At 47.1% G+C, this 20,027-nt stretch overlaps 1 protein-coding gene across 4 annotated transcripts in view; it reads right to left on the bottom strand.

Moving 5' to 3' along the window:
- smap1 (small ArfGAP 1) overlaps window positions 1–20,027 on the bottom strand; it is a 111,864-nt gene that overhangs the window by 2,304 nt on the left and 89,533 nt on the right. For all 4 annotated transcript variants that reach the window (XM_031578685.2, XM_031578686.2, XM_031578687.2 and 1 more), the window contains 2 exons: window positions 6,723–6,954; window positions 4,596–4,942 (listed from right to left, as the gene is read on the bottom strand). In XM_031578685.2, the coding sequence (XP_031434545.1) occupies window positions 4,596–4,942; window positions 6,723–6,954 (579 nt within the window). The remainder of the gene's footprint in view (window positions 1–4,595; window positions 4,943–6,722; window positions 6,955–20,027) is intronic.

Raw genomic sequence — 20,027 nt, 5'->3', positions numbered from 1 at the left:
TGTGTGTGTGTGTGTGTGTGTGTGTGTGTACAGAGGAGAACAAATTTCATTCGGTGTGTTTACAGGGAGTAAGCACACTTGGTGCAGTCCACCTGACATTCCATTACCTCTCCCATCCCTCTGCATCTCTTCCCCCGTCCACCTTTAGCCAGCCCTCCATTTTATCCCTTCCCTTCCCTTCCCTTCCCCTCCAGCCTCTCTCGCTCTCTCTCTCTCTCTCTCTTTCTCTCTCTCATTTCACACCTGCTCTTTCAACCTCACGCCATCCGCCTTTTAACTCTGCTCTCACGCCCCACCTCTCTCTCTCTCTCTCTCTCTCCATTCCTCTCTTTCTTTCAGTTTGCCAGTCCCAAGAATGGAAAAAAGGTTGCTCTCACTTTAGCCCCACCCTCCCCTAGCAGTTCTCTCTCTCTCTCTCTCTCTCTCTCTCTCTCTCTCTCTCTCTCTCTCTCTCTCTCTCTCTCTCTCTCTCTCTCTCTCTCTCTCTCTCTCTCTCTCTCTCTCTCTCTATCCTCTTCTTCTTCAGTCTCATGTCACATCTTTCTCTCTGTCTGCTAAAAGCAGCTGATGTTTCTCCCCTCCATCATTCTCTCGCTCCGTCATCTTTTCACCTGCGCGGCCCTGACTGGTACCCAAGCACACCTCCACCCTCTTTCCCCACATGGGGAGAACACCAGCACATTCAGGGAGAATCCTAACACCCCTCAAACTTTCCGACATTCAAAAAGAGACAACCAGAGGCTAATGCAATCTTCTGACAAAAACCCACACCTGGAAGACAGAGAAGTATGCTGTATTTTAGAATGTATTCAAAAGAGAGAAGTATGCTGCATTTAAGCAAGTATTCAAAAGAGAAGTATGCTGTATTTAAGCAAGTATTCAAGAGAGAAGTATGCTGTATTTTAGAATGTATTCAAAAGAGAGAACTATGCTGTATTTTAGCACGTATTCAAAGGAGAGAACTATGCTGTATTTTAGCACGTATTCAAAGGAGAGAACTATGCTGTATTTTAGAATGTATTCAAAAGAGAGAAGTATGCTGTATTTGAGCTCATACTGAAAAGAGCATACTTAGATACATAGAGTATGCTGTATTTTAGTAAATTTTCAAGAGGGGAACCGTGTAGACGGTGATCGAATGTGCCCCCTTCATTTGGCCGTGTGTGTGTGTGTTTCTGCCCAGACCACTCAGCACCTCCCTCCATCTCTCTTCCTCTCCCGTTAAAAAAAGCCCTTTGAGTGCCCACACAGCAGTCCAGAAGTGCTTGCCCAAGCGATCCCCTTTCTTCTCCAGTCTCCAACGCCGCTTCCCTCCATTCTCCATTTTCTCTCTTTCCCCCCCTGCCCCCTTCTCTCCGTCCATCTCCTCTCTCCCACTATCCACCTCTTCCTAGTGCTCTCTTTTCTACATCATCCATCTGTCCCTCTCATCCTCTCTGCATGCATCCCCTTTCCATCATCTTTACTTGACGTTCTTTTAATTATGGTTTTATTCCATTTGAGGTTCTTTGAATGTTCTTTGAATGAATTCTTTATCGTTTCACTCTCCTTTGGATGTTCTTGTTTCTGTAGAGCACACTGACTTGCCTCTGTGTTTGAAATGTGCTGCTGTATATAAATAAACTGGCCTGGCCTCACTGCCCCTTTCACATCTCTCTCTCTCTCTCTCTCCGTCCCTCTGCTCTCTCTCTCCGTCCCACTCGTTTCCTCTTCCGTACTCCATCAATATCATCTTTCCTTTCCATCTCTCCCAATCTCCCTCTCCACCCTTCTCTCCGTGTGTCTGATGAGGGCAGCCCCTGTACGGGCTCTGGGCAGTGAGACGGCCCATTGCTGGACTATCAGCCTCATCAGCATGTCAGGGTGATTTATCCTGCATGGGTCAGGGCGCTCGTGTCTCGTGCTCTCTCACACACACACACACACACACACACACACACACACACAGACCATCTAATGGCTGCCCTGCGTCAGAATGCATCAGCGGGATGTTAGAGCATCACGTTCCCCACTCACTCTCCCCAACTGTTGCCATCCATTGTGTGTGGGAGCAAACACACGCTCTCTCTACATCTACAGGTTGAGACACACACCAAGACAAGCCTATATTCCCTCCCACACTTGAACATGCATACGCACACAGAGGAGATGTTTTGAAACGGCGTAGAGAGAGAACCCCCAACTCAGATCTGTTAATTACTTTCTTTCTCTTCACTTCACTTCACTTCACTTCACTTCACGTGTGAGTGAGATACGTGTGAGTGGAGAGTTTGTGTGTGTAAGTGTGACAGTGTGTGCTTGAAGAGAAGGGGCGGAAAAGGAGAGAGAGGAAGAGTGTCTGCGAGGAGAGGAGAGAGAGAAGGAGCCTGAGAAGGAGTGAGAGAACGTTAAGCAGACAGAAAAAAAAAGAGAAAAAAAAAGTGAGAATTCACTTTGAGAATCTTTGAGAATTAATCTTTTCACACTAATGGGCTTTATGTGCTTGGCAAGATGGCGTGTTAGGAACAGTGTGACACTACCGTTAAAGACAGAGGCCTCATCCACCACAACCTACATCAATCTAACCCAGTGCTAACCCTCACCCAATCTAACCCAGAGTTACCCCTGATTAAATCAAGCCCAGAGCTATTTCCCTATAGCTCAAATAGGCTCCCATAGCTCAAATAGGCTCCCATAGCAAGCTTAAGGTTGAATACCAAAGAGGCAGACATACTGATGGGAAGTAATTTGATTAATTTTTGCTTCATAATAGCGTCTGCTCAATGAATACACATAAATGTGTTAACTCTATCTAACCCTACCCAACCCAACCCAACCCAACCCTGGTTCAATCTGCCCCAAACCCCAACCCTGATAAAAGTCCTCCTCAGTGTTGGCTCCTGCCATAGCCCTGTAGAGCCCACACCAACCCACCTGCTCCTACGGCGACCAAACCTTGCACCGAATGCGGCAAACGGGCATCTGAAGAGAATTCCGCAGCGGCTTTGAACGAATCTCCGTCTAACCGAGAAACTCTGCGGAAGTTTCACACAAACCGCCCTGACAAAAGGAAAAAGCATCTAACTGCAACGCCCCCCAACAAAGCTGAAGCCTGAGAACAACAAAGAGCCCAAAACACAAAGACAAAAACACAGAGGAGATAAAAAAAAAACACAAACGAAAAACAAAACAAACTAAAAAACACCCAGTTAACAGAGATAAAGGGACAACTAGAAAACACAGCAGCACACACGCTCACTTTCCTCTCGTCTTTAAGGGTGTGTTTGGGCCATGACTGTCGCAGAGCAGAGGGCCCTACACTGGGGCGGTGCTGGTGTGTGCCGGAGCAGCAGAAGTGAGAGAGGGAGCAGGCGTTTAATTACAGAGTGAGAGGTGCTGTACATTGATTTATGATGTGTAATTAACCTCCTGTGGGCCGGGGGCGCTGGCTCCCTAACCCTTAGACTCCCCACTGCCTCTCTCTCACACACACACACACACACACACACACACACACACACACACACACACACACACACACACACACACACACACACACACACACACACACACACACACACACACACACACACACACACACACACACACACACACACACACAAATGAACACACGCGCGCTCCTACACACCTGCTGACATAAGCGCCCGCCCGCCCGCCCGCCGCCCGCCCGCCCGCCCGCCCGCCCGCCCGCACGCACGCACGCACGCACGCACGCACGCACACAGTCTTTTATAGCATCCGCATTGCCTGACATTATGACGGCCACACACACAATGTATTCGCAAATGGTCACACGGGAACACACACACAGAGGCAAAAACACACACAGCATGAGAATGTCACAGAGAGAACTGAGGATAAGGGATGCGAGTTGATGGTGACGCCTTAAAGCTGGGGAGAGGAAAGAATGAAGAGAGAGAAAGGGAGAAAAAGACACAGAAAGGAGGACAGAGAGAAAATAACATCGAAGGACAAGAACACAAATGCAAACGAGCGGAGCGAAGGATAGAGCAAGTGACGGAGAGAGACGAAAACAATTGAGATCAATGTTTGATCTCCGCCGCAGCGGTAGCAGTTAGCCAACGGTCGACGACAAAAAAAAAATACACATTTATTTGGTGAAGCAAAACACTCAAGCACTTTGGATGAATTCCTTTGACCCTTTTTAAACCTGCCCCGCCATGCTTAAAAATGAAATAAAAAATAACACCAACACCTTAGCCCAAGTCGGCCAGGAGGCAGATATCCCAAAGCCCAACACCACACCATTGCACATAAGGAAAGCGCCAACACAGATAGACAAATAAAACCACTTTCCCTTCACACATCTTTTCTATTTTCAGTCGACTTTTTCCTCTGAAAGTCCATGTGTGGCAAGACATCATCATTTCACCACAGCTGTCTGTGTGCAGGTGACGTGTATAATCACTCTAAGTGCTCGTCCCTCAGAGACAGTGTGACAGGTTAAGAGGGGGAATGACGATTGAAACTCAGAAAACTGCAGCCATTAAAGGCAACCTGCTCCTCCACTGGGAAAATGGGAGTTGAGTGGTGGGTGTAAGTGGCATGGACCATCTCTCTTTCGAGTCTCTTACCTGTGCCATGTTCCACTGGGGCTGCTGTCCGGGCGGCATGGCGTACATGTTCTGGGGTGGCACTACGCCCGCTGGCATGGCGCCCGCCTGAGCTCCCATCATGCCCGGCGCCAGGCCCATCACGCCGGCGGCCTGGGCGTTGCCCATGAAGCCGTTGGGCATGGTCATGCCCACCATCATGCCGGTGGCGTTCTGGCCCATCATGGCGGCCGGGGCGGCACCCTGGCCCATGACAGCACCCATCATGGTAGTGGGGGGCATGGCGCCACCCATGCCCGGGAAGGCCTGGAAGTTGGCGGGCGGCTGTGCGGGGAACTGCATCTGAGATGCGCCCATGAACATGGCAGCTGGGGAGGAGACATCACAGACACACACACACACACACACACACACACAGGAAAGAGGATCGTTAATGGTTAAATGGAAATAGCTTCATATCGGGCAGTATGATCAGTATCATGTTAAGGGACGAACAATGTGCACAGTATGCGCACGCACGCACACACACACACACACACACACACAGATCTTAAATCCTTGAATAATTTAGCAAAGTGACACCTCAAGTAGGGCTTGTCAGCAGCATATACAGAGTCATGCTGGAAATATACGCACACACACACACGTACACACACACACACACACACACGACACACACACAAAGGACACACATACATACACACACACAAACAGGAAGCACAGCTAAAAGTAACGAGCTGCAGTGAGGTGTCGTGCTGTCAGCTGAATGCCTCACTTAAAGAGATGGAGAGGTGCTGAGAGAGGAGGAGAGGAGAGGAGGAGTGGAGGAGAGAGGGGGAGATGTGGAGGTGGGCCGGATGAAAGGCCTTATTAAGAGCCAGCCAGACCTGCTGAGGACGACATGGCAACGCTTTGAACTTTGGGGAAAATGTCCTGTTTGAAGGCGAAGTGGTGCAGATGAGTGCCCCCTCTCTCTCTCTCTCTCGCTCGCTCTCTCTCTTTATACCCCACTCTCCATCTCTCTCCCCCTCCCCCCTCCCCTCTCTCTTCTTCTCCATCTCCCGGGCAGGTTTAAACCCCGTTCAGCAGAATCAGAGTGCTGAAGCAGGCACTGTTTGAATTATTAATATGGCCATTAAAAAAGGTCTGTACCTCATCAACCCCCTCACACACACACACACACACACACACACACACACACAGAAGCATTTATACACACACACACACTTAAAACATTCCCTTGTCACCCTCCCATCCCAAAACACTCGCCAAACAGCACTACAGCCCAAAACAGCATCGCGAAATGACCCTCTCTCCGCACGCACACCTTAAAATAGACGCTCTCACCCACCCTTGTACTCTCTCTCTCTCTCTCTCTCTCTCTCTCTCTCTCTCTCTCTCTCTCTCTCTCTCTCTCTCTCTCTCTCTCTCTCTCTCTCTCTCTCTCTCTCTCTCTCTCTCTCTCTCTCTCTCTCTCTCTCTCTCTCTCTCTCTCTCTCTCTCTCTCTCTCTCTCTCTCACACACACACACACACACACACACACACAAACAGGTGCGTGTGTGAAAGCACCCACACAGGGCCCATCCCCTTGACTGTGCCAGGGTGCTTGAGTGAGTCACGTGGGCCATGCTGAGCTCAGGCAGGGATGATAATGACACATAATTATAAGTAAATGACCCAATCAGACTAGAGAGGGGAGCAAGGGAGGGAGGGAGGGAGGAGTGAAGAGACTGATGAAGGAGGGAGGCGCTAGGAAAACAGATGAGAGAGATTAGGAATAGAGAGAAAAAGAGAGGGAGAGAAAGAGAGGTGGGTAAGCAAGGAGTGAGAGGTGACAGAGAAGGGAAGTGATAGAGGTAAAGGGGGAAAAAAGACATTGAGAGATGGAGGGAGAGGTAGAACAAGAGCGATAAAAATGAACAGCATAGAAATACAAACAGTCAGATCAACAGAATGAAGGAAGGAGAGAGAGAGAGAGAAAGATGAGGAGAGTGTCACCTTGTGAGACAAAATGAAAACGTGAGAGTGAGAGATAGAGATTGAGGGGTAATGAGAAGAAGGGGAGAGAGAGAGAGAGAGAGAGAGAGAGAGAGAGAGAGAGAGCGTGAGTGAGATTGTGCCAGGCCAGTCTTGGTGGCCTTGGTACCTTGTGTGGGCTGCTGGGGTACGGCACTGTTGCCGTAGAGAGAGAGGATGGAGTCCTTGCTGAGGGGCTTCTTAGCCGACTCCTCCGCCTTGGTGCCGCCGCCGCCCTCACTGAAGAGATCCAGCTCGCCCTGGGAGGAGGCGGCCGGCGCTGGAGCCGCTGCGGCCGCAGACGGTGCACCGGGAGCGGGCCCTGCCGCTCCTGAGGCCCCTGGAGCTTTACTGGAGTTGGTCTGGAGGAGAGGGGGGGATACAGATAGAGTGTTAATGTCATCAGCTCTTAACATCTGTCAGTACATATAAACACTCACTCTCACTCACTCTCTCTCTCACTCTCTCTCTCTCTCTATCTCTCTCTCTGTGTATGCAGGGTTACATACCCACACACATGGTCAAACATCTGTCAATACACTCCTCACGCACAGGCGCGCACAAAAGCAGATTCAAATGCTGCAACATCTGTTGATATATACTAATGCCCTGTCATTATATGTGATGAGGTAGATTATGGGAGAGATGAAAAAGTGTCTCAAGGACGACTCAACACACACACGCATACACGCATACACACACACACACACGCGCATAGACACCAACACGCATACACACCAACACGCATACACACACACACAGGAAAAGAGGAGCTTTTATCATCCTGGAAGAGGAAAATGACATGAATTAGTCTGCAGCTGTGATGAATGTCTGAGCGTGTGTCTCCTGTTCCTCCCCTCTCTCTGACGTATCCCCATTCACCAACACACACACGCGGAGAATGAGCTGCAGACAAAACACACACACATGCGCACACGAAACGTTCCTGAACACCGATTAAACAATCATTCACAGGTCTGAATCAACGCCTGACAAAAGCTTCAGAGTAGGATGCACTGGAGTGTGTGCTTGTGTGTGTGTGTGTGTGTGTGTGTGTGTGCTTGTATGTGTGTGTGCTTTTGTGTGTGTGTGTGTGTGCTTGTGCTTGTGTTTGTGTGTGTGTGTGTGTGTGTGTGTGTGTGTGTGTGTGTGTGTGTGGTGTGCTCATACTCACACCACCTGCAGCAGTTTACTCAATTACAGAGGTCTGATATTGGGGCTGGAGCAAACAAAAGCAGCAGCTGGTGGCTCTGAAAGCTCTGGAGGTCTGGAGCAGGCAAGCGCCGCGCTAGCCTGCTGGAACCATGTGCTGCGGCGACACTAACTTACCTGACTCCAGATCAGACCAGCGCACATTAATTACGCTTTTACCTCAGCCATGGAACAGCCACAGACGGGGACGGATGGAAACAACACTGTTGTGCAGGACAGCTAGCCACAATCCTGACAGATGGGACCGAATTAAGTGACAGCTTGGTCTAGCAGGCACACTAGCCATGCTACCTTAGCCAACATGAGCCATTTGTCATCACAACACCATACTGGGTTTAGGCTACGGCTTGCTAAGGCAGCCAACAGCAACATTAGGCTTGGCTAAAACTAGAGCATTCTGCACTAGCCAAGAGAGGCTACAACACCATACTCTAAGCTGCAGGATCTTCAGCTGGCCAACAGGTAAGTCATAGTTGGCTAAAATCACAGTATGCTACGCTAGCCAATAGCATTGGCACACTTTGCCATGCTTGAGAAGACTGAAGTCACTGTACAGATTGCTGTGCTAAGACAGCAGGAAGCAATGGTTCTCACCGTCAAGAGATGCATTAGCAAAATGGGGGTGGGCTGAGGCTAAGCTACTGAGCGCACTATGCTAACATCATGATGTGGCGCTGCTGTGCGACACTAACTGGCGTGGTGAAGGTTGTTTAAGGCTTGGCGTGGGCAGGAGCGTGCCCTGCAGTTATGCGACTGCGCGCCATAATAAATAAAATTTGCACTGCATCAGGGCAGTGAGGAGCACAGTTCTGCTGCATATTGGATGTGTGTGTGTGTGTGTGTGTGTGTGTGTTTGTGTAGGTGTGTGTGTGTGTTTGTGAGTGTGTATGTATGTATGTCTATTGGGTGGGGGTGGGTGCCTAAAGGTAATTACAAACACACATCATACACTTCTCTCTCTAGGCACTTTATCATATGAGCACAAGAAGAGGGGGAGGGAGAGAAGAGGGAGGGAGAGTGAGAGAGAGAGAGAGATGAGGGAAGGAAGGAAGGAGCATGCAAAAGCATTAGGATGCAGATGACATGGAGAAGAACAATGAGATAGATTAGTGTACCAATCCATTTGCACAAACAGACTCACTCTGGAAGCCTCGTAGCATGGGGAGCACGAGGGAGAGGAGACAGAGGAAGGAGAGGAGGAAAGATAGGAGGAAAAAAAACAACAAGACACGAATGCAATCCTCCGTGGAGACAGGCCCAGGTTTAGTGTGGACTCATGAATAAAAATTGACAGGTTTTACCAAAAGCCGTGTGTGCGTGTTCTCTCTCTCGGAGTGTGCATGTGCACATGTAGTCTTTCTCCCTCTCTCTCTCAGTGTGTGTGTGTGTGTGTGTGTGTGTGTGTGCATATGACGAAAGGATAGAAGCCTGGGAGCCTTCGGTCACACTTGGGCAGCTGCGCTGTCTTTCCGTCAGTCACAACCCTGCAGCTCCAGGGCTAGATGGGCACGCCGCTGATCAGAGGCCCAAAAAAAGAGCTCCCGCCCAGGGGAGAAACTGCCGCAGGCCTGGGGCGTGAGGTGGAGGAGAGAAGATCGAGGGAGACAGGGGTGGGGGCAGGGTTCCTCTTTTCCCATCTAGATGGATTTAAGATATGCAGGTGAGATTGTGTGTGTGTGTGTGTGTTTGCGAGCGTCTAAGCTTATGAACCATGTGAGCCTGAGCTTACACAAAATATAAGTGCAATGCAGTGCAGTAGTGTGTAAGATAAGACCAATACTGCTCCTAACACCTGATAATACAGGCTGCTTTACTAGTGAAGGTGTCAGCAGACACACACACACACACACACACACACACACACACACCTGGCTCTGTGACTTGCAGTAATATGGGATAAGCATCTGAGCATATTTATCTGCAGAATGTATGTATGTGTGTGTGTGTGTGCATTAGCATCTATAATGCATGGAGAAGGGGCTTGTGGTGTATATATCACAGAGATTGAAAAACACACACTTTTGTCCTTAAATGTGTTTGTGTGAGATATAGTCTTCATCTGTTCTATAGAATTGATAACTGCACAGATACCTGTGGATTAAAAATGGGATATTACCAAACTGCACTTGTCAACACACACACACACACAATTAATATTATAGCCATCCCTTCCAAATACACACAACATGAATATTCCACATATCCACTTCCAGATGTACAAAGACAGCCACACACACACACACACACACACACAATTAATATTCCAGATATCACTTCCCAGATGTGAAAATACACACATAAACACCATGAATATTCCAGCTGTTCCTTCCCCCAAGAACACACACTTACACTCGCCTGCCAGGAGAGAAGACTTGGTTCCTTTACTGAGCACACAAATCACACTGGGCCGTGAATACTCTATTCAACACACACACACACACACACTTCCCAGTGACATTCATGCTGCTTCATACATTTCCCAGCGCAACCTGCCCCCAAGACTACAAACAAATGTAGTCACATCCACCTAGATACTGTTTCCACGCACACATTCTTTCTCCATCCATTTCTTTCTCCTCCCCACCCCCTTCTCTCTCTACTGCCTCCACACACACAACTCGCTCTCTCTCTCAGACTCACACACACACACACACACACACACACACACACACACACACACACACACAGGGTATCGCAGTTTCCCGAGTAACAGGCAGAGCTTTGTGAGGTTCTCTGCCCCACACGCATAATTAGTACTCTGGTGGCACTCCTCAAGGCAGACAAGCTCCTCGCTCTCTTTCTCCCTCCCACACAAACAAGAAAACACGTCCCCCCCCCACACACACACACTCACACTCAGCCCTAAAGGCTGTGTCTGTTGCTTTAGCACACAAATTATTGTATGATCCGTGTTAATCTAGTTCAGGTCTCTATAAGACAGAGAGATGGAAAGCCAGTGGAAGAACAACAGACTGGTTTTTAGAAAGAGAGATGGAAAGATAGAGAGCAAAAAAAAGAGATAGAGCGAGGTGTTGGATGTGCCATGTTCTTGCCAATGCTCGGGGGAACAATTCAACCCATTGTACTGTATGTGACCTACACACACGGACACTAGCGCGTGCACGCACGCACACGCACACGCACACGCACACACACACACACACACACACACACACACACACACACACACACACACACACACACACACACACACACACACACACTCTATGCAAACGCAGGCCCTATCCTGTAAGCCATGCGCCTCCACCACAAAGTGTTCCCCTTCTGCGCTTGATATCCCTTTAAAGATTAATATGGAGATCATATAAACAGCATCTAGGCCACTGTTTGTCATCAATAGCCGGTTCTGTCAGGCCCGTGGGCCCAGACCCACGACGAGTGGCAGGCAGGGGTGAGAATAAAGCCGCAAGACAAGGACATAATTATGCGCCTCAATAAGACGCAGGCCGGGAATCAATCTGTCGATACAGACCAACGTCTCCATGGATTACAGCGACCTTTGACCCCCCCAAGAGGCTGACTGTGGACTTTGGGTGATGTAAAATGAACCCTGCTGCTTGTGCACACACACACACACACAAATACACACTTGTACGCAACTGCTCACACGTGGACACACAAAAGCCCCCGAATTTCTTCAAGCAAAGAGGGTCCTTTGAACACACACACATTGTTGTATTACTTTAAATGAAGGTAACAGCCTGGAAAAAAACAGAAGAGAGAGAAAAAAAAAGAAGAGAGACATGCATGCAGACACCCCTCCCACACACACACACACACACACACACACACACACGTACGTTGGAGCAATTAAGGCCATTTGAGCCAGTCTGTGGAGACAAATGATGAGTCTCTGCTGCCGGTAGCCATCCCCATCTCTTCAAATATGCATAAACGCTCCTTAAATATCCCAGCCATTTGCATGTGGGCAGAGGGAGACCTCTCTGTCTAGTCTGTCAGTCAGACTGTCTTCCTCTGCTGCACGCTCTCTCTCTTCTCTCTTTCATTTACATTACATTTACATTTAGTCATTTAGCAGACGCTTTTATCCAAAGCGACTTACAATGTATACACATTTTACATTTACACTGATGGCACACTGCACATCAGGAGCAATTAGGGGTTCAGTGTCTTGCTCAAGGACGCTTCGACAGGGAATCGAACTAGCAACCTTTTGATTACTAACCGACTTCTCTACCTCCTGTACCACTGTCACCATCTCCTCTTGTGCAAGAAAGGGAAAAGGAAAAAACAAAGAAAAACGCTCGCAAACCCTTTAGACTTGGAATTGTTCTGGAATTCTGCATATGAAATGTGACTCTCTCAAAATAAACACTCATAATGCATGTATGTCATTTCTCAGGTCTCTACTAAATGCAACGTTTAAACAATCAGATACTCGGTGGCGGATTTATTAACCAGTAGTAACGTTCTCCGCAAAACCAGCCTCAGGATTACGAATAAATGATTATTTCTGGATGAACTGCCTTCAATTTCCCTGACCACTTTCCATGTCTGTCAGCAGCTATAGCATATGATGGTCACGGTTATTGCTGCTAATGCTCACACATGATCTTCTAAAAAGGGACCGAAATAGACGTTCAAACATCGTTTTCCATAAAAGCATGGAAAAGTAGAATTGCTTGTGTGTTATTAGTTAAAGCAGATGGTGGATCTCCATTATCATGATTAAAATGACAACAGCACCATGTTTGATGACAAACAATGCATGTCCAAATCCAGGTGAGCCAAAAGCTGTGTGTGTGTGTGTGTGTCTTTCCCTTCTCCCTGTGTGTGTGTGTCCATCCGACTCGCTCTGATTCTTTATCAGGCCTATCTTTCATCCCTTTCCTCTGTGTATACGTCTTCTTTTATTCCTTCGTTCTGACTCGGTCCTCTTCTCCTTGCGTCTCCTATGTCCATTAAGCTCCCTCCCCCTCCCTTCACTCACTTCTGTCATCTCTCTCTCTCTCTTTCTTTTCCTCCCTCCCTCCCTTTCTTCCTTCCTTCCTTCCTTCGCCCCTTTCTCTTGGTGTGTTCCCCCTTTCTCTACCAACTGGGTCAGGATGGCACGTGCCTGTCTGGTCCATGGGCTCTGGGCTCATCAGCGGTGAGGGGTGTGTGATGGTGAGAATGTTCTGGGTTGATGTGAACTGGACTAGAACACGGTTGAGCACAGTAACACACAGTGGCCAGAGCCCTATGGGGCAGAGTCAATGCCATACCTAAGAGCAGCGAGGGTGCAAACAGTGTGGCACAGCCAGACTTGGCACATGTGTGTGAGAGTGTGAGGGTTTGTATAACCGAGATGGGTGTGAAAAAGCATAAGGTGTAGTTGCGTGTGTGTGCGTGTGTGCGTGTGTGTGCGTGTGTGTGAAAGCCAGGGTATTAGGATGCTGACATAGATGGGTTGTCTTTTGCGTGGACAGCGTGTGTGTGTGTGTGTGTGGGATTGTTTTGACATTGTGTGTGTGTGTGTCCATGTAACAACGTCCTGTGTGGCAACGTATGGCCCTGCTCACAGCCTGGGGCTCAGGCAAAGACAGTCCTTCAGCAGTAGTAGATTTTGATCTATAAATGTGAGGTTTTAGGAGTAAACATTCATAAGTAATGTAAGGGTTTGAGTGAAAACATTACTACCCCTGAATGTATCTCCCTCGCAATGTAAAGGTGTTAACTGGTAGATTGTCACTGTGGCTTGACATACAATATGGGCCATTATTATTATGCCACCTCTCTTAAAATAAGAGAAATTTTCCCTGCAGGCATAGTTACATACAATCTATCCCAGACTCTATTCCAGTTTTGATTAATAGCAGAAGAAAGATCATCGTCAACCTAGGTGGTAAACCATTCTAATCTAACCCTATTAAGAACCCATGATCCACAGTCAGACACAAATATCGGTATGGCACATTTGAATGGAAGATCACTCCAACAGAGTTTTTTTAATCAATGATTATCACCCGGGCTCATTTTATGTTTCTAGTGGAAACCTGGCTCAAGAATGACAGCACCGCAACTCTTGTTGAAACTTGTTCTCCCCACAAGTTCTTTCGAACCCCAAGACAGGACAAGAGGGAGTGGTACCGCTGCCATCTCCTCTGATCAGTTCAGTTGTGATTGAAGGAGGAATATTTTCATCCTTTCGATATCGGGCCATTGTTCTCAAACCAGAATCAGATGGGATTATTTGAACACTGTACAGCAAACCTCAGCACTAAGCCATCTCCAGTGTTTCCTCCTCCATTCCTGTCACTAGGTATGACCGAATCATTCTCACTGGAGACGTGAATATTCATATTAACAACAGCACTGACTTACAGGCTATGGAGTTTATAAATCTTTTCGATATCCAAGGCTTAACACAACATGCTACTGAAGCTACCCATTGACTGGGTAATACTCTTGATCCAATACCTCATGGGACAAGCATCAACAGTGTTTCAGTGTCTGACACTACTGATCCTGATTCTTACTGTGTGCTCTGTGATGCTCTGATAAATACATCGAGCACAAAAAGAGAATGTACAATTCAAAAATGGTACCTAGATGCCACAGCAGAACAATTGTTTGTGAACTTGCAAACTCCTTTGATCTATGCAATGCACACACTTCATTAAATGAAATGGTTGACGCCTTAAATACCTTAAGAAATGCGTTAGACAGCGTTGTGCCAGTTAAGACAACAAGAAGTCTCTTGAGAAGACATTCCCATGGATAAATAGCACTATCCATGACCTTAAGAGATTGTGTAGAACAGATGAACTGGCATGGAGGAAAACTAAACTAAGATCCACTGCAGCATTTCCACCTAGAACAATGCCATGCGCACTCAGGAGAACCTCATTGTTTAATATCATTGCAGAGAACTGTGGCATCTCTGAGGCAGAATTTTGTAAGGTCAAAAGACAGAGGAAAACCTCTGTCTTGCTGTCTTGACCCTGTCCTTTGAAATAGTCTCTCTACATGTTTAAAAAAAAAAAAATGAATAATTGAAACTGGAATATTCCCCAATGCCTTTAAAACGGCGGTTATGAAACCACTACTAAAGAAAATGTAGATAATAGTGTGCTAAGTTATTACAGGCCTATATCGATAAGTAAAAGTAGTATTTAAACCAGTTAAACAACTTATTCAATGAGAATGGTATTTTAGAGAAGTTCCAGGTTCAGGTTTTAATCTAATCACAGTACAGAGACAGCTCTTAGTAAAATGGTCAATGATTTTAGACTTAGAAAGGATTTAGATTCAAGGATGCTAAATCAGAGACTCCTGCCGAAAGACTGTTCCTATGTCTAGAATGCTTTGAACTCTGCCAAGGACCGAGTCCTTCATTCAGAGAATTTTCAAGGATGCGGTCGGAGAATCCTCTGCATTCTTAAAACACCCACAATCCTATGCACATGTACCAGAGCATTGTTTGAAAAAAAAAAATAAAGTAGCACTGAAGGAGTCTTGCCTCGCCTCTGAAGGGCCCGACTTAGAAGGACTCAGGAGGATCCGTCCTACCAAGGAAGCATCTTTGACTTTAAGAAACACCCAAGGTCTCAGTCTAGATTTGAATGCTGCATTTGACACAATAGACCACAACATTTGAATCAATCGGTTTAGAAATTGGGTTGGTCTTGCTGATAGTGCCCTTAGCTGATTTTGAACATACACTACAGAGAGAGGATTTAGTGTTAGCCTTTAAGATCACGTTTTAAAAACATATGACATAGTTTGGTTTAGCACAAGGTAGCCAGTTTTAAATCCCATATAAGGGAGGTGAACAAAACAGCTACCTTCCACCGAAGAAATATGGCCAAAGTACACCCTTTTAAACTCAACAGGATGCTGGGAAGCTCATTCATGCCTTTATTTCAAGTAGACTGGACTGCTGTAATGCCCTGTTTAGTGGCCTTCCAAAAAGTAAATTGATAAACTACAGCTAATTTAGAACTCTTCTCCTAGACTTTTCACGTAAACAAGCACATTCCTTCTGTTCTAGCTACACCGAACTGGCTCCCTGTATCTTTTAGGATTGATTTTAAAGTCCTTCTACTTGTATAGAAAGCTCTTAACTGTTTGGCACCCTCTTACATCACAGTGAGTCCCTGTCGTTTTATGTCCCTTCAGCCCTCAGGTCCCCTACAGCAAGTCTGTTAAAAAAAGTTCCCAAAAATAAAACTGGGGAAGCAGCCTTTATTTGCTAGTTTATTAGCAACATTGTTTTAATTATTTATTTATTCATTTTATCCATTCCTTTAATTATGCTACTTTGACTTTATTTACTTTTCTTTTTTTTACTATGTTTTATCTTCTACTTACTTTTCTTCTTTTACTGATATGATCTTCCCTGTTTTATACCCCTTGGAGTGAGTGATCTATCTGTGTTTACCACTGTGTGATTCACCCATTATTATGTATGCCTTGTGTCTGCTCATCTGAGAAGCTCTTTGAGCCACACTCCCTGAATGAAATAAAATGTGTTGTTGTTGTTGTTGTTGTTGTTGTTATGACTAAATAGTGTTCGTACATGTGTATGTCATATGTGGGTTTTGAGGGTCAACCTATCAGGCACCTCTGGGTCTAGTTAGGGCCTCTTGTCTTAGAAGGATCCAGATAGAGGAAGCATCTTTCCCCAAAAAGGCCTTGGACCTACCACAACCTTCAGAACAGAACATCATATCTCTAGTTATCGGTTGTTCTCACTACTCCTTAATTTGGTCTGCTTCCGAATTTGTAACTGCTGTGTGCACCTGTTTTCTTTAGGGGTACAATGGTAGGCTCCTCGGGTAAATTAGTGTGGAGACATCATGGAAGACACACAGACTGGCATGTGCACCTGATGCCTCAAGAACACCAAGTCATTTTCACAGTTATTCTATTCTAGTAGTGTCTACTTCTATGTAGTTCAGCCTGAAAACACCACACACACATACATACTCACAGACAGAGAGAGAGACTCCCTCTCCTACACATATATACATACATACCACACTCTCCTTTTTACAGACACACAGATACACACTACTTTCACACACACACATCACTTTTTCCATCATTAACACCTGCCTTAACAATTCCATGACTGGTTTGGCCATAACTGAAACAATGTGAGCAAAAGGAAAGAAGATAAGAGTGACTGTGTGAAGCTACACAATCATTCAGTTCATTCCAGCCCAGGTGAAGACTCTGATTAAGTCTGTATCTCCTACAGCTGAGAGGCTGACTAAAATCAGCGGCTGACTCGTTGTGAGTCAGGATAATTGCAGGAGTCTTCCATGTTTACCCTCCTCCCCCTCTCCTCCTCTGCTCCCTTCTTTCTCAGCGTGAGAGAGGAGACAGAAAGTGCTCCTGACAACCATTTTCTGAGGCGTCAGATATCTGCAGGCTTTTTACATGAAAGACCAGAGCCTGAAACGGCTCGTATTTCATCCTGCATCAGCCCTACTGAGAACCATCTGGGCTGAAGGGAAACAAACTCACTCACACACACACACACACACACACACACACACACACACACACACACACACACACACACACACACACACACACACACACACACACACACACACACACACACACACACACACACACACACACACACACACACACAGCTCACCATGCGCGTGGGTGTATGTTTGTGTACATGTGTGTGTGCTTGTGTGAGAGGGTGTACTTGTGTGTGTATCTGCATTTTTTCAACAGATATCCAACTGTTTGTGTGTGTGTGGTTGTGTGTCTGTGTCTGTGTGTGTGTGTGTGTGTATGTAGGCTTCAGTTGATCAGTGCATAGCAGACAGTTAATTATATGAAAAGCCTACAGTATGTCTGAATTTGAAGCAAGAACAATCACAATCACAAGAGCACATATGTGCTGTGTGCTGTGTGTAACAGCCTGTACGCACACTATAGCTCATATGTGCTGTGTGCTGTGTGTAACAGCCTGTACTCACACTACAGCCAGGTCCACTATTGGGCCAAATGTGGACAAGCTAGGGCAGAACATGACAATAGTGTATTTCATCACTGTGTTTGTGAGTGAGTGAGCAGAAACCAGTGACATAAAATTGCATTTTTGATAATGGGTCCATCACAATTATCTGTAAGAGCTGTACTGTTGTTGTTGTTAGTGTGTGTTTGTGTGTGTATGTGCACAGTGCACAGCGTGTCGGAATCTATTCAGGCAGTGCATATGATGCTTGGCATGAATACTGTACAGTAGAATGGCAACGCTGAGCTCTTAAAGAGACAGTAGCCTATTTCTCTTCCCTACACCACACCACACCACTCCACTCCACTCCACTCCCGACTCTCTGTCTGTAAGCAGTCATCAGTGCATCTCAATGCACACCTGGCTAATGCACCAGCTCTGCTGGAACAGACCCCACTCCCACCCAAGACAAAAGAAACATATTTCAGTGCTCCAGCGCGATTCATTTCACCCAGCCAAGGGAGCAGGAGAATGGGAATTATCACCATCACTGACTGTCATTTCAAGCACATAATACCCAGCCATCTAATGGAGGGGAAGAGGGGGAAGGGAGCAAACCATTCAGCTCAATACACTGCAATCAGATAGGGGGGGGGTGGGGATGACGACTAGATTTAGACTCCAAGAGTAACTGGCCTTTTCACAGAATATAAAGAGTGTGTGTGTGTGTGTGTGTGTGTGTGTTGGAGGGGTGGAGGTAGGATGAAAGATAAAGACAAGGAGAGTGCTGGGAGAGGGAGAGGGAATGGAGGAGAGATAGAGATGGGAGGATGTGTGTGTGTGAGAGAGAGGGGGAGAGAGAGAAAGGTGTATAAAATGGTGGCCTTGGAGGTAGATGAAGGTAGAGAGATGGGAGACGGAGTTGTGGGGAGAGAGGCAGGGGTTTGGGATGAGGTAGATGAAGGTAGAGAGATGGGGAGGGGAGAGAGGCAGGGGTTTGGGATGATGTAGATGAAGGTAGAGAGATGGGGAGGGGAGAGAGGCAGGGGTTTGGGATGTGCAATCACAGCGCAATCCAGCACAGATCAGCACTGCAGGGGAGCTCCAACTGACGCTCACTCACCCAGCAGAACTCTGCTCTACTTTATCCTGGATGACTGTGTGTGTGTGTGTGTGTGTGTGTGAGAGAGAATAGTGAGGCACACAGAAAGTGAGGGAAGAGACAGAGAGAAGTATGTGTGAGTGAGTGAGTGAGAAAGAGAGAGAGTGAGTGAGAGAGGCAGGGAGTTGGTTGGGGTGGGTGCACACAGCTGGAGGCAGATGAGTTGGGGATGAGAAGGAGGAGGAGGGGAAAAGGGAGGGAGGATTAAAATTCAGTGGCAGTGAGAGGGCGAGAGAGAGAGAGAGAACTCTAGAGAGGAAACAGAGGGCTAGAGAAGGGGGATGGAAGAGGAGCCTGGGTTGTCTCCCGTGACTATCCAGGCAGAACGGATCAGGTCCTTCTCCTTCTTCTTCTTCTTCTTCTTCTTCTTCTTCTTCTTCTTCTTCTCCTCCTCCTCCTCTCTCTCTCTCTCTCTCTCTCGTCTGCCACGCTTTATCAGGAGGAGCAGAGTCAGCCGAGCCAGGCCTCCACAGCCCAGGCACTGAGCTCCAGCTCCAGCTCCAGCTCAAGGCTCCCAGCCCGCCAGCCCATCACAGCCGCTCACACATGGCCCTCACCACCCCTCACCTCGCCATGGCAACAAACTATTCCACGATAACCTCCACAGCAAAGTCTCAAGACCCCCCCCCCCCCCACCCCCTGTCATTTAGTTTGTCAACCTCTCATCTCTCCTTCTCTTTCCCTTCCCCTAGAATTTTCTAGAAAAAAAAAAGAAGAAAAAACCCCAGCTGGGGATAACACAAATCCTGGCGCATAGAGCAGTGTAATCTCATTTCTATAATTGGCGAATTTGGAGATACGCAGAATGGCTCCTAATCCTCTTTCAGAGCAGCGAGAGACAGACTCTTCTGATGGCTCCTGCGCTTGTCGCTCAGATGACAGACAAGAGAAAGAGAGAGAGAGAGAAAGAGGGAAGAAAATGATAAAAGACAGAGGGGAAGGAAGAACCAGCCTCAGCACCAAACCCACGCCATGATGGCGGTCTTCTTTCCTTCTCTACCGACGAAGGCAGGAGGAGAACGTTCACAACTCAACTCAAACAGCCCTAGTTCTACTGAATGCGCTCCAAATCCATTCTCAATGAGGAGAGGATGGTTTCCACTTTAAAGGGTTCT

This window comes from Clupea harengus, chromosome 13 (genome assembly GCF_900700415.2).
Source record: "Clupea harengus chromosome 13, Ch_v2.0.2, whole genome shotgun sequence".
Taxonomy (NCBI): domain Eukaryota; kingdom Metazoa; phylum Chordata; class Actinopteri; order Clupeiformes; family Clupeidae; genus Clupea; species Clupea harengus.
Note: the sequence above shows the minus strand (reverse complement) of the source record. Positions and strands in the feature narration are given on the sequence as shown.